General features: G+C 41.6%; 1 protein-coding gene and 1 long non-coding RNA gene across 3 annotated transcripts in view; one reads left to right on the top strand and one right to left on the bottom strand.

The window, feature by feature from the left end:
- The window catches only part of DOK7 (docking protein 7), a 231,819-nt gene that overhangs the window by 157,838 nt on the left and 49,797 nt on the right, over positions 1-24,184 (top strand). For both annotated transcript variants that reach the window (XM_073610865.1, XM_073610864.1), the window contains exons 5-7: positions 9,097-9,216; positions 15,406-15,504; positions 22,157-22,980. In XM_073610865.1, the coding sequence (XP_073466966.1) occupies positions 9,097-9,216; positions 15,406-15,504; positions 22,157-22,980 (1,043 nt within the window). The remainder of the gene's footprint in view (positions 1-9,096; positions 9,217-15,405; positions 15,505-22,156; positions 22,981-24,184) is intronic.
- Positions 1-24,184, bottom strand: part of LOC141117847 (uncharacterized) — a 160,013-nt gene that overhangs the window by 120,557 nt on the left and 15,272 nt on the right. The window lies entirely within an intron of this gene.

Genomic DNA, 24,184 nt, shown 5'->3' with positions numbered 1-24,184 from the left:
AGATAGGTAAGATTTGAACCAACGGAGAGTGCAGCCATGGAGACCAAGCAAATTTAGTTTTTTGAGGAGGAGGGGGTGGTCAACTGTATCAACGGCAGCGGAAAGGTTCAAGAGTAATGCCGCGTACACACGATCGCACATTCCGACAACAAAATCCCTGTTTTCTTTTCCGACGGATGTTTGCTCAAACTTGTCTTGCATACACACGGTCACACAAAGTTGGTCGGAAATTCCGAATCTCAAGAACGCGGTCATGTACAACACGTATGACGAGCTGAGAAAAATGAAGTTCAATAGCCAATGCTGCTCTTCTGCTTGATTCCGAGCATGCGTGGAACTTTGTGCGTCGGAATTGTGTACACACGATCAGAATTTCCGACAACAGATTTTGTTGTCGGAAAATTTGAGAACCAGCTCTCAAATTTTGTGTGACGGAAATTCCGATGGAAAAGGTCCGATGGAGCCTATACACGGTCGGAATTTCCGACAAAAAGCTCCCATCAAACATTTTCCGTGTGTACGGGGCATAAGAGTATGAAATAATGACCGTTGGTTTTAGCTGTTAGTAAGTCGTTTGTGAGTTTTAGGAGGGCAGTTTCTGTGGAGTGCTATGGGCGAAATCCAGCCTGAAAGGAATCAAGAAGGTTATTCTCAATGAGATGGTCAGTAGTTGGTTGTAGACTAAACGTTCAAGGAGTTTGGAGGCAAAAGGAAGTAAAGAGATGGGTCTTAGGTGTATTGAATTGTATTGTAACTGTACTGTCTGCCTTAACATTGTAAAGTGCTGCGCAAACTGTTGGCGCTATATAAAGCCTGTATTATAATAATAATATATGACCAATATAAAAGTATGTACGTATGGTACGGAGAGCATCCAGAGTAAATAACTTTTGTGAACGATTATGTCAGATAATCCTTTTATCTCCTTCCAAAGCTGTCCTATAAATCCTGGCTGAAGTGTGATAATCCCCTTAAAATACAAGTAGCTTGAAGAAGAGATTTATTGGCAATCTGCTATGTGTGACATCACAGGTATGCAGCATTACATCATCACTAGTCACATTGCCAGACTAGCAAAAGACAATATATATGAGAGAAGACAAAGCTGGCAGGCAGCATTCTGTTTTTCAGCACACTTAACAATACATACAATTATGTGCAACATGTACATTCTCCTATGTTTACACTGCTTATTTTTTTTTCTTCACTGTGCTTCTATATATACTGGAGAATCATTTCATTGTTGACCAGGGAATCATATTCCCACTTTATTGTTTCAAACATAAGGTACGTTCCAATGAAGCCTAATTTGAGCCATGCCCAGTACTTTCATTAAGAGATAAACTATTCATGTCCAACCAATGGCCCAACTGCAGCTTGAAGGAAGCTTGAAAATCAGGTTGCATAGCACAGAATGATAAGACTGCCATCCCGTGGCTGATCTGAGGTCTGAAGTTCATGCATGCTTTGGGGCTGATTTAAGGTCTGAAGTACATGCATTGGGGCTGATTTGAGATGTGAAGTACATGCATTGGGGCTGATTTAAGGTCTGAAGTACATGCATTGGGGCTGATTTGAGATGTGAAGTACATGCATTGGGGCTGATTTAAGGTCTGAAGTACATGCATTGGGGCTGATTTGAGATGTGAAGTTACATGCATTGGGGCTGATTTGAGGTCTAGAAGTACAGAAATTGGGGCTAAACTGAGTTTTGAAGGTGCAGAAATTGGGGCTGATCTGAAGCCTGCAGTGCATGCATTTGAACTGAACATGTTATGTGTGTGTGCACCAGTTAATCAATTTCTGTACCCAAAGTTGTACTGCTAATTGCAAGTTAAACCCAATAATTATAATACAATAAAAATTAATGTGTTTAACTTGCCATTATCGGTACAGCTTTGAGTGAAAAAAAAATGAAAACAAACAAATACTTTGCAGGCTATTGTTTACTGGCTTGCCAACTGTCTAATGCTTGTATAATTACACTTAAAGTGGTTGTAAACCCTTACAGACCACTTTTCAATACAGGTAGGCTATAATAAGGCTTACTTGTAGCTATCGTGAATATCTCCTAAACCTGCACGGTTTAGGAGATATCCTCTGTATCAGCATGTGCCGACATCATCGGCACATGCGCACTGAAGCAACGGCTCAGGCGACCCCATTTTGGAAAGAAAACACCCCAACGTAAAATCTATGAGGCATAATGAGTCTTTTGAACATGTCATTTTTTTCTACAAGTTTTTGGAAAATGTGGAAAGAAAATGAAAACACAAAGTTGTCCATTTATACAATATTCCTAACACATAGCATGTACATACCAAAAATTACACTCAAAAAATAGATTCTCCTACTCCTGAGTACGGCTGTGGCCAGGCCAGGCTTTTCCACAGCCTGGCCACATACAGAGGCCCAACATGCAGGAAGCACCATCAGGTGTTTTAGGGCCATAAATTTCAAATCTAATTTGACTACCCATTACACTTTTGTGAGACACTGATGGGCACTGTAGTGGCATGGATGTGGCATGGATGAGGCATGGATGAGCATGAGTGGATATGGCTGGGTATGGCTGAGTATGGCTGGGAATGGCTGCGTATGACTGAGTATGGATGGAGGTGGATGGGATGGCTGAGCATGGATTGCTGAGTATGGATGGCTGGCTGAGTATGGATGACTGGCTGGCTGAGTAGGGATGGCTGAGTATGGATGCATGGATGGCTGAGTATAGATGAGTGCTGGAATGGGCACAGATCAGCGCTGTGGGCACTACAGATCCAGCCAACAGCACTGTTGCACCCAATCTCTTCCCTCTCTGCTCACACTGTACCAATCGATTGTTTACAAGTGATCGCTGTCAGTGGCCATTTACCATTTACCATGATGCGCCGTGTCGTCGGGACCCAATGGTCACAGATATTTCCACGTGCGTTTCCCAGGGGCACGCGGGAGCACTATTCTGAGAGGACATCATAGTACGCCCTCCCAGAGATATCGAGCTGTGCTGTAGCCATCATTCGGCTATAGCGTGGTTGTTAAGTAGTTAAAACTGTATTTTCTATAGGCGGCCATAATGGGCTCCTATACTACTTTGAGCAATCTGGTGTTCTGGAGGTCGAAATCTCACCCTAGGATCACGGGACTAATGCGCATCACTATAGCCATTTGACATAGGGCTAGATCTGTACATCGCTCCCCAACGACTTTTGCCCCTCATAACCCCTCGTGAGGAAATCCGGCCCTTCCATATATGAATAGTGTTCCTGATCCTCAGGTCTGGGCATCTAGGGGAGTTATGGGACTGAAACATATTGTAGCGCATGGTAGACTGCGTACATTTTCAGACCCTAAGGCAACTTTTCACCTCCCAAACTGGATGCTTTTTCAATATGTGCAGGTGCAACTCGCCTACCTATTGTATTAAAGTACTGACTAAACCACTATCTTCTTTATATTTATGCCTTTCATTGGCCCATTCCTTAACTTAGACCTTCCTTAAATGGCAATGCAATATTTCTGCCCTGACCGAGGAGGATTGAGAGGACTGTTTGTCCTCTTATGTGACTATTATGATTTTGCCAGGGATCACTTTATACAGCTAAAATGTTTACATAGGGCCCACTATACCCCATAGACGTTATATACCGTAATGACTCTTCATCCTGCCCCCATTGTGGTATGCTGGAGGCATCCTTTTTACATATGGTCTGGTCCTGTCCTTCAATACATCTGTTTTGGGAACAACTGTTTCAGAATGGCAGGCCACTCAACAGTTTTACCATTGAATAAGCTCACATGCACCAATAGAAACTGCCCCAAAAAGTTTGACAAAATCTGGTCTGACTGGATAGACTCTTGGGGCTCTATGCCACCTGATGTCTCTCCTCCTAGTCCAGGTGCAGATCCTCGATCAGGTTTTCATTTTTTTTTCCTCCCCTTGTTTTGCACAGCTTCTTCTCCCTTCTCCTGAAAGGTTTCCTTCCTCCTTCTACCCCACTACTCTCCTACTCAACCCTTTTGTTCAACCCCCTCCCCCCCCCTTTTGTGTGACTTTTGAGTGGTTTGCTTCTTAAGCCTGGTACACACTGTAGGTTTGTTTCTGTTCAACCCAGCGGGTTGAATAAAAAAGAACTGTCAACTCACTATGCAAAGTAAGTACAGCGACCTCCCTCACTGAGCTGTTGTGTTCTGACAGACGGGATGCCGTCCCCTACCCCCCCAACTGACCGGGTTCTGTCGGACAGACGGGCATACACCTGGGCCGAATGTCGGCCATTTTTTTTTAACCGCAAATCTCTCCCGACATTCAGCCTGTGTGTACCCGGCTTTACTGACCTGATATATTATTCATGGTTTTACCCATACTGCTGGCAATATTCTTTTTTTCAATAAGCATTTCATTTGTAAACATTTTTTTTTTTTTTTTTTTTGACAGTATGTGGATGATGAAAGATCCCCCCTGTACTATACAGTAGTATGTAGTGTTGCACATATTGCACTTAGAACATTTGTAGCATCCCTTTTTGTTAGTGAAGAAATATTTTCGGGTCTCATATTTCCCTCTGGGGCCTGCACCAGTATGTCTCTAAGTGATTTATTTTTAGTGTATACCACCCGTGGTGGTTGTCTGATTAATGATGTTAGTGTTTTGTCTGCCTCTAGGATGTGTTGCTGTGGATGATTTTTCTAATGTGCTCTAAAAAGCAAATATATCTCGTATTTTCCTTCAGTATTTTCCTTCACTGGTTTGGGTGTGGAGGTTCTTGCTCTGGCAAGTTGCAATCTCCAGCCTTTTTGTAAATAATAAGGTGCAATCTTATGTTGTTATTTTGTTCTTTCCTTCGTAAGGTCTTTTTTTCAAATCACAGTGAAAATAAGATATCTTTTCATCATTGGCCAGGATTTGGCCAGGCCAGTCATGGGGAAGATACACATCCATTTTTCCAGTTACTTTATTGTCCTTTTACTATGGTAAATACTAACCTCAGTAAGAAATTGATAACCTGTGTATATTCTTTTGACAATGAAAAGATGATGTAACCTGTTAGTAAGTTGATGACACAACAAGCCTGGATTTATTGACTTTGCACTATTTGAAAAGGCAAATTAAAATAAAACAAAATGTGGGCAGCAATTTTAAATATATATTTTTTAATTATTTATTTTTTCTTTCTTTATTTGGGAATATGTAACATATATAAAATAGGCGTTATCCCAATTCATCTGCAAAAGTGGAAATACACGTTAAGGTTTTTTCAGCTGCGCACCAAAAAAAAAAACAATCACCTTAATAAGTCATGTTGTGTTTTGTAGACGGCAAGGCGCCCCCGGTAATCACCATGACTGTTGGATAATACAAAACAACTTGTTGCTAGTTTATACCTTCTCTATGTTGTTGTTGCTGCTCTTCAGATTTAGCTCTTATAAAACACAAATAGATATAGTGAATTATTTGCTGCGGTCATCTAACCTATGTACAACACAGCTACAAACATTGCTAATTATACCAGAATGGCATGTGGCTGGCACAGAGTCTTATTTTATTTAAGCATCACAGCGTGGAGAGCTGACATGACTCGTAGGAGGTACACAAGATAAACTTTGATAGGCATTTGTGGCTACTGTCTCTTCCTAGAACCAAGATGGATGTGCCTGGAATTAGAGATTCTGGAGTCACTTATTATGATACTGGGATCTTCCAACAACCTTGGTCCTAAAACTGCTTAAAACCATTTTATGGCTAGTTACAATGCATGCATAATTAAGCTGCCAAACTATCATCATTCTTAGGAATAATCATTGAAAATTCTGTGTATTTGGATGTTTAAGTCTATAAAGGAGGGAGCTGTCTTGTGCAAACCATAATTCCAAGAAAATCTGTCCTATTTGATTGATCCAACCCCCCATGTAGGTACTGCTAAGGAACATCAGGGAAAGCCTACAAACTTGTGAATGTTCCCCAATCAGACTGTAAATGGCTGTGCTGAGCTAATATTCTTTACAGAATAAATCCAAGCATCAGCATGTTCAGAAGTCTTCAAGGTCTCAAGTCCTACTTGGGCCAATGTAACTAGTTATTAACATGCCAATCTGTTTGTTCTGGTACCCTGGTTGTCACCAGCGTACCAGAACTAGTGTCCCCATTGGAATATCTCCCTTCTATTCCTGTTCTGGTGACAACCCAAAATTTGGGATTTTCTTTTATGCCGTGTACACACGAGCGGAATGTCTGACAGAAAAAGTCTGACGGGAGCTTTTCATCAGATATTCCGATCATGTGTATGCCCCATCGGACTTTTTACATCGAAAATTCTGACGGACCTAGAAAGAGAACATGTTCTAAATTTTTCCGACGGTACCAATTCCTTTCGGGAAGACCGATCTTCTGTATGCTGTGCCGACGTACCAAAAACGATGCATGCTCTGAAGCAAGTACGAGACGGAAGCTATTGGCTACTGGCTATTGAACTTCCATTTTCTAGTCCCATCGTACGTGTTGTATGTCACCGCGTTCTGGACGGTTGGAATTTGGTGTGACCATGTGTATGCAAGATAGCTTGAGCGGAATTCCGTCGGAACTCCGTCGGAAAAGCCTTCAGAGTTTATTCCCATGGGAAAACCGGTCGTGTGTACAGGGCATAACTGTCAATGATAATGGCAAACATGACAAATAGAAACTGACAGGTGTTCTAATCCCTCTCCAATCAAACCAAAACTAATAAAAATGTTTTGCCTTCAGTTATAATGTGTTTTTAAAAATGTCCCATCTACTTTGCCCCTGTGACCTTTCCTGTAGTCCTAGCAGCTGTACAGGGGGACAAAGCTGTAGTGAATTAACTGCTGGGCATTTATCATAGTCATCCTTCAGGAGGAATACACTGGCAGTATTACCAAGTATTTATTAGTAGTCACTGATCACTGTACCAACAGATATAAATACATCAGAATTCTATCTATCTATCTATCTATCTATCTATCTATCTATCTATCTATCTATCTATCTATCTATCTATCTAGTCCTAGTTGTGCAAGCATCTGTACAGGGTGACAAAACTGTAGTTAATGAACTGATGGGCATTTAGCGTTGTCACCCTGAAGGAGGAAGACACCGGCGGGATCACCAAGTATTTATTAGAAAATGGTAAACACAGGAACTAGACTAAGATATGAATTTTAATTCACTTGACACAGATTTTTAGCCTGATGCTTTAAATATTTGTGTTTAGTTCTACATTAACCCATTCTTACCCACCCTGGCATCCTTTTAAAAACTTCTGAAAGCCCAGGGTGGTAGGAAGATTCAGTGATCATATGACCACCTTGATTGGCATTCACAGTGGTCAGATGATTGGAAGCTGGTCCCGCCAACTACGTATTGTTATCGGTGAGTGAGAGCTGTCTTTGACAGCTTATTCTCTATGTTGGAAACGTGCAATTAGCGCGTTCCTAGCATAGAAACAGCGCCTGCCCAATTACACATATTTGCAGCATCTGGGCATTTAGACAGGGCCAGGCAGTTGGTACCCAAATTGGAAAAAATTGTGCAGAGAGCCCAAGGTAAAATTGCACAATTACTATTTTGTTGAGTTATAGGTATATAGATAATGGTAAGTTAAGTGGATCAACAATCGGTGATCACAAGCACTAGTATTGTTGCTGCAGTACCTGCGGCAAAACACTTGAAATATAGTTCTCAACAGTATGGTGTCAGTGAACAGATTGACAGTGGCAACACGGGTGTGGAAATGCTAGTAGTAGTGTTCTCAGTGGTAAATTGGCAGTTTTCCAGCATAAAGGTTGTCACTTTGGCATATCTTACATTACTGAGGCAGCATCTTCATAAGGGGTGGCTGATTGGCAGATTGGCGGTGCAAGTGGCACTTAGAAGAGCTGAGCAAGTCCTATGACACAGCATTGGACACCAGAGAAGAGAGGAGAAGACAGCTATGTCCCCAATCTGTCCCTCCTCGAACAGGAACTTTATTTTGTCTAATTTACTGTCCCTAACAAGCGTGGTTCCTTTCCCTACTCTAGCCACTTGCAAAAGCGCTCCAAATACAGCGGGGCAGTGCTTTTTATTAGCACTATCTGCACTGTCCAATCAGATCACTGCTCCCCTGGTGACACCTACTGAGTCTGCAGAGGAAGAATGTCCCTCTTATCCTCCACATCCTCCGCAACACAGTGCCCCCTACAGAAGAGAGGGTAAACTGTATCTGCCTACAGGTGTTACAGCCCACCATTTTGCTGCCACATACATGAGTTATGTGAGCAGCAACAGGTTGAAGTATCCTATAGCAGTACAGGAATGAAAGAAGGCATTGCTGGCCCTTTCTTTCATTTGCACACCAGCTGTAGAAAAATAACACAAAAGCAATAGGTTGCTGTGGGCTAAACCTCCAGTCTTTCTTCAGCTGAAATTTTATTGCATAGTTACCTGTAGCCGCGTACACACGAGCGGAATGTCCGACAGAAAAAGTCAGACGGAAGCTTTTCATTGTCTATTCGTGTGTGTGCCTCATTGGACTTTTTTGTTTCGAAAATTCTGACAGACCTAGAAATGGAACATGTTCTAAATATTACCGACAGAACCAGGTGTTTTAGCAAAACAGTACACTGCAATACTGGGCCCTAGCGAACAATGACATTTCGGGCCCATCGTTTGGGCACTACATAGTCCTGTTTGTACTTTTTGTGTAAAAAAAATGATTTTTTATATCTGTTCTTTGCAGATATATGGTAGTTACATTTTCTCCATTGCAAAATAACATATTGGTAGTGGTACTTGCTTTGTATTAAATACTTTGTTACTGGATCTCTTATTGTCTGGATGGATGAAAAAGAAGATAGAACTCGATGATAAAGAGCCATGTCCTAGTAATGGTTTCAGTGTTGAGTGTTAATGCATTGATAATATAATCATATATATCATCATCCCATATTGCATAGAAAACACAAAACTCTCATTTGCAGAAGCACTCTGGCTATAAATTATCATGTATTTGTATTCTTAAAAATCAGTAATTATGATTTAAAACGATAAAATACAAACAACTTATTCTAAGCAAGCATTCATCTTATTCTCTCTCTTGGCAGGGGCTGGTGTATTTTTCCTCTCCAGTTCCGAAGGAGATCAGATCAGTTTCCTGTTTGACTGTATTGTCCGAGGCATCTCTCCGACAAAAGGACCGTTTGGACTTCGCCCAGTACTCCCAGGTTAATATAAAGGAGACAGAGGAACTGCAAGCATCAAGTGATGAGGACCACGCTACTAACAGATAGAAATCTATCTATCTATCTATCTATCTATCTATCTATCTATCTATCTATCTATCTATCTATCTATCTATCTATCTATCTATCTATCTATCTGTCTGTCTTTCGCTATCATCAACAGTTTTCCTTTTCTTTTGGATGGAGTAGGAAATGGTTAAAACCCCTGTCGGGTTTTTTTTTGCCACCTATGTCTCATTTGTCAGAATTTGCTTCACTTCCTGTCATGTAGCCACAACACGCAGTTTAAAGATTTCACATTCTGGTGACAATAGTCACCAGGATGTATAGAGAGTGTAAAAACAGTAATAAAAACGTGACAGGGATTCTAACTCTCCACTTACTACTCTACCCAAAACTCATGTAGTGCTAGCCTCGAAGGAGCCACTGGAAATTGCCCAGGTTCTTTTTAATTAATTGCCCTGCAGCCAGGCACACATTCACAGTCACTCTTTGGCTAAATAACAAGTGTTTCTGTAAACTTGCATAGGTTGGGGAATTGAGTGGGATACTCCAAAAAACTATGTACAAGATGAGGACAGTAAACTTTTTTCTGTAGAGCTGAAGCAGACGTCCATGCAAAAGCAAACTATGGACTTGGCTTTGTAGTAGAAGTAGTTAAACACTTCAATGCAGGGCACTTTCCCCCTTCCTGTCCAAGCCAATTTTCAGCTTTCAGTGCCGTCGCTGTTTAAATGACAATTGCGCGGTCATGCTACGCTGTACCCAAGCAATTTTTTTTTCACCATTTTCTTACTACAAATAGAGCTTTCTTTTGGTGGTATTTGATCACCTCTGCGTTTTTTATTTTTTGCTAAACAAATAAAAAAAGACCGAAAATCTTGAAACAAAAAAAAGTTTTTCTTTGTTTCTGTTATAAAATTTTGTAAATAAGTACGTTTTCTCTTTCACTGATGGTCACTGATGAGGCTCCACTGCCGGGTACTGATAAGGTGGCACTGATGAGCACAGATGAGGTGGCACCAATGAGGTGGAACTGATATGCGACACTGATGAGCATTGATATGCGACACTGATGGGCACTGAAAAGCGACACTGATAGGTGGCACTGATATGCAGCACAGATGGGCACTCATAGGCGGCACAGATGGGCACTTATGGGTGGCACTGCTGGGCACTGATAGGTGGGCACTGATGGGCATAGATGGGCACTGATAGGCGGCACTGATGGGCACTGATAGGGGGGCACTGATGGGCACTGATAGGTGGCACTGATGGACACTGATGAGTGGCACTGGCACTAATTGACACTGTTAGATCGCACTGGCATCACTGATTTAGGAAGCACTGGCAGGTATTGCTGGTGGGCACTGATTGGCATCATGTGTGGGCACACATTGGCATCATGTGTGGGCACACATTGCCACCCATGGCCACCAGGGATGCCATGCTGATGCCATGGCCACCAGGGATGCCATGCTGACCTGGTGGTCATCAGTGGTGGCCATCCCTGGTGGTCCTGGTGGCATCCCTGGTTGTCCTGGGTGGGCATCTGAGGGGGGCTGAGCTGATAAACAATCAGCACAGACCCCCCCTGTCAGAAGAGCAGCCGAGCGGCTCTCCTCTACTCGTGTCTGTTAGATGCGAGTGAGGAAAAGCCGATAAGCGGCTCTTCCTGTTTACATTGGACACGGCTGATCACGTGGTAAAGAATCTCTGTCAGAGACTCTTTACCTAGATCGGAGTTGTGGTGTGTCAGACTGACGCGCCGCGATGTGCACCCTCAGGGGCGCTCAGCGGCATGTTATCCTGACCACGTTATATGACGTCCGGTCAGGATATTGCAACTGCTTTGCCGACGTCATTTTGCTATATGGCAGCAGCAAGTGGTTGAAAGCACAAAAGTTACTTCTTTAGAACAACAAGAGCAGAGTACCTTGGGATTGGCCAGGGCTGTATAAATATTCATACTGCTATCTGCATTGCTCCACACCTTTTTTCCAGAGACATCTACTGTTCTCTGGAAAGCAGAGGAAGCAATCAAACCAGCAGAAGCTGAAACACTGAACAGACCTAACTAAACACATGCTGCTGCACTGATTACAGTGAGCTAGAACTAAGTTTCTCTAATCAATAAATTGAAGCCACACTGATCACAGCGAGGCAAGTTAAATTTACCAACAAAAATACAGCTCTACTGAAGACAGTGAGCCAAAAACGAAATATACCTAATTCTAGCACCTATATTAGATGCACTTGAACGTACACATACATTTTAGCTGGGGTCCATTTTTTAGGGGTAGTTACCCATTGTTACAGCACAAAGCACCATTTACATTTTTTGTTCTTTTTTGAAGTGTCACAAAATTACACTTTATTCAAGTCTATGCACCACAGTGTATTTTGATGTACTGTGGTGTGCAAAGTTGTGCTAAAAACGCAGTATATCTCCTTTTACTCAATGCCCTGCCACCCATCTCAACACAGCTTCATAGTGTAAACAATTGTTTTCTATGTGCCTTTGCATTAAGCCAGAGTTCAACTATGCAAATCAATGCAGCTCAACTAAATATATTTGTGAATGAGCCTTAATTGTAGTGGGCTGGCATGAGTCACTGAATATCAGTTTTTGACAGAATGTTGTCCTAGAATATGAACTAAGCATATATTACATTGACCATGCAATACTTTTATACAGCCCCCTATAAAATTTATTTTTTCATTTTTGTGATATCAAGTGTGATATCAAGCAGTGAGCACACAATCAACCCCATTAGAGGTTGTTTACACTAGCCCTCTGAAGAATCAGCATTGGATCACACACAGTCCCACATTCTCTCTTAGAAATACATGTAAACAAACATTTTAAAATGTATTAAAACATCATAGTTACATAGTTACATAGTTAGTCAGGTTGAAAAAAGACACAAGTCAAACTAGTTCAACCATAAAAATAAATAAATAAATATATAAAAAATATCATACAATCCCATATACCCAATCCTATACCCACAGTTGAGCCAGAAGAAGGCGATAAAAAAACCCAGAAAAGCAGGATCCAATTTGCTACAGCAGGGGAAAAAATTCCTTCCTGATCCCCCGAGAGGCAATTGAATTTTTTCCCTGGATCCACTATACCTATAAATGTTAGTACCCAGTTATTTTATGTACATTTAGGAAAGTATCCAGGCCTTTCTTAAAGAAATCTACTGAGCTGGCCAGAACCACCCCTGGAGGGAGTCTATTCCACATTTTCACAGCTCTTACTGTGAAGAAAACTTTCCGTATTTGGAGATGAAATCTCTTTTCCTCTAGATGTAAAGAGTGCCCCCTTGTCCTCTGTGATGACCGTAAAGTGAATAACTCAACACCAAGTTCACTATATGGACCCCTTATATATTTATATGGTGATCATATCCCCCCTTAATCTCCTCTTCTCAAGAGTGAATAAATTCAGTTCCTCTAATCTTTCCTCATAGCTGATCTCCTCCATGCCTATTATAATTTTGGTTGCCCTTCTCTGCACTTTCTCCAGTTCCCTATATCCTTTTTGAGTATCAGTAGGGCAGTAGGGCAGTGAATGGTGTCAGTCAGTAGGGCAGTAGATTTTGTTTGTAGAACAGTGAATGGTGTCGGTAGGGCAGTGGGACAGTCAGGATTTTTTCAGAGGTGAAAGGAGATGGGGGGGGGGTGGCAGCAGGGGGAATCTGTGCCATACAGAGTGATTGGGGCTGGCACACCTGGTGCACATGACTATGAGTCTGTAATGTATTCAGGTTTCAGGGGGTTTCAAAACCTGGACTGTCCAGATGAATCCAGGACAGTTGGCAACCCTAGTTGGGCCTCTCTTAGCAACGTTCTGGGAGTTTTCCAGTCAGGCTTCATGAGTTGGGTAAATGACCTACACCTATAACAAAGGCCACAGGTGCCCCTTATCTGCATAAACAGTTTTGTGGTAAAGGTGAACTAACCCTTTAAATGATGTATGTAGTATGAAAGTCTACCTAATCTAATTAATCTAATTAATCACTCTGTATGTAATCAGGCTGACCTTTGCATTACATGGTTGCACTAAAGGAAATTGTACACTCAGATTGTAACATGGGTAGGGAGCTTAAAGTGGTTGTAAACCCCATTAATTAAATCTGACCTGGGCACATATATCTGTAGTGTTTACCTATCTATCTCCAAAGCTCTGAGTGCCATGTCTTTCTGCTTCTCCGTTTCTCTGTTATTAGCATAACTTCTGACACTCAAGATAAAAGCAGCTGGAAATTTGTGTTGGGGGAGGGAACTGAGAGATAGATTAGCAGAGAGCTTGTCTATTCAGACTGCAGCTCTGCAAGTTTCTTTGTCCCTCTGCCTATGTGTGTGGGGGGGGGGGGGGTTGCCTTTCCTCCAATCAGCTCTCACACAGTTAAAGCCCAGACTCCCTTCCCACTGTTGAATGAGGAAGAAAGATTTGTAACACGATGTGCACATTCCAAAGAGTGTAGAAAGGGAAAGAATGCAGATATAAAAGTAAAACTTATGTAGGGAGACTTGTTTCATCTCTGACTGTCATCTGAGGCGGTTCACTTCACTGGGTATAGCAGAGGGTTTACATCCACTTTATTAAGGACTCATTCCTACAATGTCCGTTAATCTACACTGATGCAGGTTCAAGGCAAGGGCACATAGGAAACAGTGGCATTTGTACACAGCACAAGGCACATCACCATATCTTGAATACAGTTAAATGAAAGTCATTTTGTCACATTTCAATGAAGTTGAAAAAAGTAAACAGTGCAATACGCTGTAACAATGCATCACGCTGCCCTTCACTCCTCTTACCAGCACTCACACATTGTACAATGCATATCGCTTGCAGGCTGGTGTGAATGAGCCCTTTCACATCTGAGAATGAATGTCCGATGAATGGCATCCCCAAGCTTTTCAGTGCTATGTATTGTTTATGTTTTTAATATACTGCTGTTTTCTACAACATTAATGCCCGGTAGGTTTTAGATATCATGCTGTGTAAGGATTGCACAATGACATTTCTGTAGGATGACACAATGTAATGTGGCTCTATATAGGTTCTTACTCTGCGCATGATAGGACTAAAAGGGAAGTATGTACTCTATGTGCTAATGCTTTATGCCACAGAATGCACTGCAAACCCAATTATAAACATGCATACTGACGGCTCAGTATCCTAAAGGGTTTAGGGTTGCAAAGGAGGAGAAGGCTGGGGGATGTGCAAAGTAAATCTGTGAAGAATGGAAAATTCTAGAAGAATTACCACCTACTATTATTAGAATGGCATGCAGAAGCTTATTTTAATTGCATTTACTCTGTTTCTTGGTTAGAACACCATTAATGGGTCTTCTTGTGTTACGGTTAGGTGAAAAAATAATATCACCGCCAATTCAAATTACTATTATTATTTTGGAGGGTGATCTCCCACCACTTCTTACAGACTAAGATGGCCATTCGAACGTTTGTAAAGAAATCCAGAAAAATCATTTGTCAGAGCATTCAATAGTGCCATTATAAGCTTGACAGATTTCATTTGAAAACCCTGATAAATTTAATCTGGTTGGCACGCAAATGGTTTGAGTACTACGTTCAATTTAGGGATGCAAGTGTACAAAACAATAAGTATGATTTTTTTAAATGAAAGCTCAATAGAAGAGTTAAAACTTCATTCATTGGAGAAAAAAAAAATCCTTCCTTCACCTTCAGTTCTCCTCATCTATACAGTTGAAAACCATCATCCATTTGTTCCCATTAACTATTAGAAAATCAAATAAACGCTCAAAGAACAATTTTTTTCAAACAGAATTCTACTGGTGTTCAGCCAACTTTGGGCAATTACTGTCCTGAGCTATTTCTATATTCCAGTGAAGAAGTTGATGGAGGATCCTTCAAAGGAATACATTGGGAACTCACAAGCTGGTGACACATGTAGCTTAGCTGAATTCATAGCCTGTCATGGCAATTCTCCCCTACCGCACTCCAAAAGGAAAAATATATTTGTGTGATGTTATATGACTGTTTCACTTTATATATCTTTGCTCATTTATGAAGAATAATCTGATGGTGTAATTGCAATATTGGCTATTATTCTTTGTTCATAAATTCACAAATCTTAAGTTGCCAACTGATGTCACGTTTGTTTGCTTTAAGATCCAAATTTAAACCCCGCTTACATGGAGGACAGAGTGGCCCATGAAACCCTACAGTTGGAGAAACGGCTTAGCATGCTGTCTCATCACAGCCTAGGAGGTAAGGAAAATAATTACTATATTAAAAAGGCCACCTGTCATGATAGAACTGAAGCAACTGTCCTTTCTGAAGGTTCTGGTTTCAGGCTTGTCATCCTTATGTGCAGGGCTTTTTTTTCCAGAGAATATGTGCAGGAACTCCCCCTTTCAGAGTCATCCCTTGTCTCCACCCCCCACCCACCTTCGAGCACCCTTCCTTGGTTTCAACCCCTACCCATCTCCCAGTACTGCCCCTAGAATATAGAATATAGAACCAAGCAACATTTTGTGGTGCTAAGTAATTTGTATGGAACTTGCCAAGGATAACAAGAAAAGCAATAAAATAGAGCCCCTGCAGCCAGCAACAATAGATCCCTTTCTCAACAGTAGAGCCCCCTAACAAAAACTGACCCCCCAGCAACATAAGATCCACCCCCAGCAACAATAGACCTCCCTGCAAAAATAGATCCCCTTCGGCGACAATAGATTCCCCAGTAGCCAGTATCAATTGACCCTGCAGCACGCCCCAGCACCTCTTGCCATTACATAGATTCAGTGCTGAAGGTGCCGAAACTGCGTACCCTGCGTTCCTGCTGAAAAAAAGCCCTGATTATGTGTCATTCACTACTGGAAGAGTAACTGACCACAGTGACCACACTATAAACCATTTCAGAGGTTTACATTTTCACCACTTCCCAACCAGCAGTTTAACATCTACGGCTGGCGTGCTGCCTGCCATTCTTGCTGTGGTTGGACACTGCACAGGTTTGTCACCAGGCTCACAGCCAATGGTTTTGGCTTTGAACCTGCTAATGTAGCTAACCATAGCTAGCTGCTTCTTTCTTCCTAATCTCACTTACCGCTCAAAGCTGAGATTAGGATGAAAAGCCAGTCAAATCAGCCTACATACACTTGTTGGGCACACAGTTAACCCTTCTACTACCCTCACATTTGCCCCTGTCACCCAGTCAGTGTCATTAGTACAGTGACAGTGTACAGTATTATCACCGATCACTTTATTAGCGTTACTAACAACATCCCAGATAGCAAGGATGACTTGCCACAAATTTGTGGCAGGGTTGAATTGTAAGTCTGTTAACTTTCTGCACATTTTCTCTGGCAAGTTGTACAATTGAAGCACAATTTCTAGTTGACACCAATTTGTAGCAAAATTTAATGGAAGGTCTCTAGCAAGAGCAAAGTTGCAGTCTACAGCAAGAGCTCCACAAGTCTACAGCATGAAAATTCAGCCACAGTGACCCCTGTGGTGGGATGACTATTACACAACATAACTGGACCAGAACTTGCAGCAGACTTGCAGAATGTTTGCAAAGAAAGTTGATCTGGAGTCATGCAATGTTGCAGGACAATTTCATGGATCAGATGGTGAATGCACCAACAAGAAACAATACGTTACTAGACCTACTGATTACCAACAATACAGACCTGATCGCAGATGGGGAAATATGAGGCAACTTAGGAAACAGTGACTACAGGTCAATTAGATTCAGTATAAACCTCAGAAATATGAAGCACAAGGGTAATACAAAGACACTGAATTTCAAAAGAGCCAACTTCCCTAAACTGCGCTTTTTGCTAGAAGATATTAAATGAGATAGAATCCTAGGAACCAAGAACACAGAGGAAAAATGGGAGTGCTATAAGAGCATACTAAATAAAGATATTGCCCAGTGCATTCCAATGGGAAATACATTTAAAAGAGCTAATAAAAATCCTGGATGGCTCAATTCCAAAGTAAAAATGCATATAAAAGCAAAGGAAAGGCCTTCAATGCAAAGCTGAGGGGTCATTGTCAGGATTCCAAATTTACAAAGAATGCAATAAGAAATGTAAGGGTGCAATCAGGGTGGCTAAGATAGAACACGAAAGGCACATAGTGGAGGAGAGTAAGAAGAATCCCAAGAAATTCTTTAAGTATATAAATAGTAAGAAAGGGAGGCCAGAACATATTGGCCCCATAAGGGATGATGAAGGGATTCTGGTTACAAAAGATGGAGAGATGGCGAAGGTTTTGAATATATTCTTCTCCTCAGTCTTCACAAGGGAAATGGGGGATACGGTAACCAAGACTGTAAAGTTAATTTTCATAGCATGTCGCAGAAAGCACCCTCCTGGTTAACAGAGGACAGAATTAGAAATAGACTTGAAAAACTTAACATAAATAAGTCCCGGGGACCAGATGGCTTGTGCCCTAGGATCCTTAAGGAAGGTCAAGTGATAGCCCGACCAATGTTCTCTTAATTTTTGTGGACAGTTTACTGACAGAAATGGCATCAGCTGATTAGAGAAAAGCCAAGGTGGCACCAGTATTTAAAAAAGGGCCAAAATATATTCCTGAGAACTACAGGCCAGTTAGCCTAACATCAAACTTTAAATGGCTTCAATATTTTCTGAGGCACAGATCTGGAATAAGTATGCAAGAATATATTAAAGCGTATAATGCAGACTGCTTGCATTCTGGACATGGGCAAATACTGCCCTAATCGGAAGTACCGCTAAGTACACCATCCAGCCCAGTCCTGCTATAGCAGCTGCCAGACATACAGTTTGACAGGCTGTTGGCAGCAAGCTGGAAGGTACAGCTGCCCCTGTACCTTCCAGCAGCAGCTAGATACCAGAGTCTTATGCATGGGGCTAAACTCCCAGTGTGCATGAGGCCTTAAAGCCGAGCTAAATTCAAGCCAAAATTGTATTTTTAAAGATGAGGCATGGTATTCTTTCATATAGTTACATTGATCCAGCTTGGACCAATGTAACTATGTAGATATCATGCCCCTGGAAGCTGGAAATCGTTGTAGTAGACACCACTATTCCAGTGATATCCACTTGATTCTGGATCCTGTGTTGAGTGGGCTGGCCTGATGCATTCTGAACACTGCTTACATTTTCTAATGAATGCAAAGTGTTCTCTGATAGGACAAGGTGGAGAGCATAAAGTCACTGCTCGTTCTTTCTATCTCGTCCAATGCAAAGCATTCTCTGGATGGCACCCATGCTGGGCGGCCAACCTCCTGTGTTCTGAATGTCTCGGGCCTCAGTAGCAACTGGGAATACGGATTTCCAGCTTCCAGTGGAATCGGCTAGGTATGGTATGGTCCAAGCTGGACCAATATAACTATGTAAAAATATACCATACCTGAAATTCATCTTGAACGGTGAAACTATTACTGTCTGTATCCCCGTGAGGGAGATTTCTCTCATTTCCTGTTCAGGTGTCAGACAGAGTGGGAAGAGAGGAGAAACTCCTATATGCATGGGTAGTGAATGCACATAATTATGACAACCAACCTAGTGGACAGTTGATAGCGAACAATCATTTGCTGCTTAGCAAATATGTATTTAACCTCACACAGTAACACATATATACAAGATCCAGGGGGTGGGCTTTAAACCTGGGCACCACATATATGTTTTCCTGTATTTGTGCTGGGAGCGTGCCGCAGCTCTCACTGGACTCTCACTGGGCTCTCACTGGGGTCTCACTGGACTGTCACTGGGGTCTCACTACTCAAAAAGTAAGAAGAAATGAGCTAGATCAAGGTTTAATCTAGTTCAGTACCAGGGTTATTGTTAGGGTCAAGATAGGGGTCAAAGGTTAGCATATTTTAGGTAGGATTTAAAAAAATTAATTCAGTGTCAGTTAGTGTCAGTGTGAATGTGTTTTAGGTAGAATACAAAGAAAACAAAATGTACACCATTGTTTCTGAGCCCTAATAAGGGTACGTGCAACAAATAACACACACATATATGGTATCACTGCGATTGTCAGGAGAATTTATGTTCTTTGGTGGTAGCAGGAAATATAAAGCTACATTTAAAAAAAATATTTTTTTTTTTACTATTTTGGGACAGTTTCTCTTGATAGTCTCTTTGATAATAAAAAAATCAGGAGATATCTGTTTACCACCAAATTAAAGCCCAATTTGTGCTGAAAAAAAGAAGTTATAATCCGTTTGCATACACAAAGTAGTTGCAAACAAATGTTTACTTTTACTAACACATGTCAAAATTGCAAAATTGGGTCTTGGCATTAAGGTTTGTTTTACCCTCGGTTATGAAAAGGTTAAAAAAAAATTTTACCATTATGGGATTGTATGGCCTGGGTTAGTACATAGATACTGTATGTTTTGTCAGCAAAAAAAAAAAAGTGAAGTATTTTCAAAATATTGGCAAATATAATAAATCAATAGGAAGGGAGCTAGATAGAAAATAAATTGATGCCCTTGGGAAGGCAGTAATGTACAAACAATTATTACGAGTCTACAAATTTATCTAGACAGATAGTACCTGTTACCAGAGATTAGGCATAGATGAAGTCTATGATTGATTTACATGCATTTTCAATAAAATCCATATCCAGGAAACAACCACATAATACACAAGGGAACCTGAATACAGTTAATCTCAGTGAATATTATACAATGGAAGCTCTCTGTATCGACATTCTGTATCAACCTCTTCCTACATAAATTACAGTTTAAATACCGAGCAGAAATAAATCATTCTGCGCTTACATGTAAATTAAATTTATAGAATCATTCAAAGATTATCCAAGTTTTGTGGTTCACATACCTATTTTCTTGCACAGATTGTGCATTGTATAGGATTGCGACGACTTATAATAGTTTTTTTTTCATTAAAAAAATGTAATTTTGTGGTATATCGTTTCTGTTCTGTTTTATATGTTGTTACTTATGCTTATGAATACAAAATACACTTTAAGACTGCATCCTTGCTCTGCAATGCAATGCATGAATGACAGTTGTACATCTCTTGGCTGCTATAGACAGCATAAGCAGCAAGGTGTTTTCAAGCTTGCAGTAATGAGTATTATGAATGGAGCTAGTATTGAGTGTCTGTTTGTAAAATAAAGATTTCAAGTAAATAATTTGAAAATTACATAATTCAACATTTTTAAAATATATTTTCACAAAGAAAAAAAGAAGATGAAATTAACCCAAAAAAATGACATGTGTAGGATAGATAACCGCCAGCATTGCCCAAACCTGCTAGACCACCCCCTCCAGCCCCCCAACTATACAATAAAAAAAGGTGACAAGGTTTTGGAGTAAAATGGCCATCACAGCCTTTTATTTAACAAAATACATAACTTCCATAAATAACACACTTAGCATAACAATCAGACAAAATTAAAAAATAAAGCTTGGTGGTCTTTGAGTGCAACAACACACAACCTGGTCACTGCGACAACCTTTTCTTAAACTTAGGCCTCCAGCTGCAACACACCGGCTCAGAGACAATCCTCATCATCCTTAGTGACCTTCCATTTACATATTTTGAGTTAAACCCCTTGTTAATCGGAATGTACCCAAGAACTCCATACCACCGATGGGTCCCGACCATTCTATAATCCAGAATTTTCCTTCTCCTCCAAAGACCCACCACTGCCAGGCTGCCATCACAGCCACGTCGGTAAACCACAAACCCTAGGGAGGGCGGGTGGGAAGCTTCTTTTTCTTCGTACAGCACCTAGCTGGCCCCTCGCCGTTCACCCCCCCTTAAACTTCCCAGGAGCACTCCCAGCCCCAGACCACAACCCCCTTGGTTTAAAGAGACCTAACAGACCTACCTTTTACCCTTACCCAGCTGTTCTACTATCCACCCTGCCATGCTGTCTCTACGCTCATTTTCGTCTTTTCTTTTGCTCCGGGACTCCTTTTTTACTTTGTTCAGGCTGGTCTCACATCTGAATTTTAATGTAATAAGACATGCATTTTATTAAGTGTTACCACAAAGCACAGTAATATTCCTTTTTGAATGGCTCTCCAGTACACCTTGCAAATGCATGTCTATTTTTGCACACCACATTGCACAAATGGGAACCAATTGCATTTTAATAAGTCATGCTTATCTGATTTTAGGTAAGTTGTGGTTTGTTGGCAGCCTGTTCCAGATTAATATGCTGCCTTAACGCAATGTATATTAATGCACAGAATACATGTACAAGCAAGAATACATTTTTTTTCTGCACTTGATTGGGTATTATTTGCAAAATGAATTTTCACCACATTCACTAAGCTAAGGGAAAATTCCCCTAGAAAGTGAACGGCCTATTAGCCTTTAGCAAATCAATCCTCTCAATTCTGATGATTTAAAGGAGTTGTAAAGGAAGAAGGTTTTTTATCTTAATGCATTCTATGCATTAAGATAAAAAAACTTCTGTGTGTAGCAGCCCCCCCCCCCCCCCCCAATTACCTATCTGAGCCCCTTCTCTCTCCAACAAGGTCCACGATCCCCTCAGTCATCCAGTACACTTCTCCTGATTGGCTGAGACAGAGCAGCAGCGCCATTGGCTCCCGTGGCTGTCAATCAAAGTCAGTCAGCCAATTTGGGGAGAGAGGGGAGGGGCCAGGTCAGGGCTCCATGTCTGAATGGATACATGGAGCTCTGACTCAGCTTGGGTGCCCCCTGTAGCAAGCTGCTGGCTGAGGAACACTCAAAGGAGGGAGGGGCCAGGAGCAGCAAAGAGGGACCCGAGAAGAGGAGGATCCAGGTTGCCCTGTGCAAAACCAACTGCACAGAGGAGGTAAATATAACAACATGTTTGTTTTTTGTTTTTTGTTTTTTTTAAAGGAGCCTTTACAATCACTTTAACCTCTACTTTAATAATATATTTGCTTGTTTTGTTTCAGGTGATGATAGAAGTATATCCAGCTCTTCCTCAGACACCAGCCATTCGGATGCCAGTGCAGGCAGCAGACTGACCATATGGGCAGAGCCTTCTTCAGCTAGCATATCCGCTGAGAGTCATGGGATGCCAGCAGCAAAGGGCATCCACCTGGGAGAAGATAAATCCTATTCTGATGCCTTCCGTGCCTCCAAGCCACCTCCTAAGCCTGCTGCATCTAGACATTTACAGGAAATTGGCCGTCAAAGCTCTTCTGATAGTGGCATAGCTACGGGCAGTCACTCTTCCTACTCAGGGAGCTTTTCCTCCTATGCTGAGAGCCTGGACATTTGCCAGGGTGAGGAGTTTGGGTCATTGCTTAGCTTACCCTTAACCATGGCTACAGATCAAAATCTATGCACGTGTCAGCATGCTGATCCACAGAGAGGGTCTGAATATCAGATTCCTGCCTCTGTCAGACATCTCTATGACACACCCCGAAGTGTATTACAGGCAGCTGCTCGAGAACCTCAACACAAGAGTTCAGATTCCACTTTATCCAAGGACCAGGCACAAGGAACTCAAAACATTAGTGATGCTAAGCTATTGGTACCGCATGGAGAGGCCAGAGCCTCATCATTACTGCCAGAAAGCAAAGACTCAGGTGATGAAACCTATGTGGATTTTGTTCCAAAGTGGACAGCTACAAAAGCACAACCACAGGGAACTGAACCCAAAGGGAGTGACTTGGCTGCTACAGGCACAAGTGACACTTGTGAAATCTGTAGCCCCCATCCTGGTGTTACAAGGGCACTTTTTGCAGCTTGCCCGGTATGCGGAGGACTAAAGGTAAACTGTTGTTACATAGTTAATCTGGTTAAAAAAAAGACACAAGTACATCTAGTTTAACCCAAAAGAAAACACACACACAAATCAAAAACCTACATGTGCATTATCCTATATCTACAGTTGATCCAGAGGAAGTAAAAAAAAAAAATGCAAAAAAAAGCATGATACATTTTGCTCCAGCAGGGGAAAATAAAAATCCTTCCTGATCCCCCAAGAGGCAATCAAATATTTCCTGGATCAACTTTTGTATATTGTATATGATATACAAATATATATATATATATATATATATATATATTGTATGCTCACACACTCAAAGTTGTACTGGATGCTACTAGGCAAGCATACCCAGTTACTGTCGAATTACAACCCATGTCTGCCTTCACTAATAACTGCTAGTCATTGCATTTATTTACTGTTCTTGTTGTTGCCCCACCAGGAAGTGTAATTCCACTATTGTTAAAAGAAAAAAAAACGAACAGTCTTCTCCATATTTACAAGAATTTGGGAAGCCCTGATTGCACGCTCTTACATCCATAAATGTATATTCCTTTCATTCCTTTCATCCTGCATGCTGAGTGAGAGGGTTTGCCTGCTTTAGTGTAGAGATCAATTGAGAAACCGCTGGGGAAAGTAGGAAATCAAGGGGCACGACATTTCTACTGGAGTTCTGTGAACAAATTCATGTACAGCTCATTTTAGCAGATATGGAAAATTATACTTGGTTGGAAGTCATAATTGAGAGCAATTGTTAAAAATAGTGATGCACCGATAACGATACTGAGTATCAGTACTCGCGAAAATGCTCCGATACCGAAAACCGATACCGTAAGTGACATCAGCTGGGGGCGGGACACCTCCTACTCCTCTCTGGCAGTGGGGTTCGGAGTAGTACACGCCTTACGGTGCCAGCACAGGGGGGCGGGAAAATCCTCAGCACAGTGGGAACAGTCTGACAGCTGGCCACACTGACACTCCTGCTCCCGGCTGTCTTTTTTCATTATGCAGCACCGCTGCGATCCTCTCCTGCCTCTTTAAACAAGAAGAGGGTGGGTGATGTCATGACTCCTCCCTTCCTGTCCCTACACAGAGATAGAGCTGGCTGCTAGGCTGGATGGCTGGCTGGCTGCTATCCAATGACAGAGTGGGTCTCCAAGGGCAAGGGGGTGGACAGAATCAGCACGTGTGTTTCTATAGTGTGAGG

The sequence above is a fragment of the Aquarana catesbeiana genome, linkage group LG01 (genome assembly GCF_042186555.1).
Source record: "Aquarana catesbeiana isolate 2022-GZ linkage group LG01, ASM4218655v1, whole genome shotgun sequence".
Lineage (NCBI taxonomy): Eukaryota > Metazoa > Chordata > Amphibia > Anura > Ranidae > Aquarana > Aquarana catesbeiana.
Note: the sequence above shows the minus strand (reverse complement) of the source record. Positions and strands in the feature narration are given on the sequence as shown.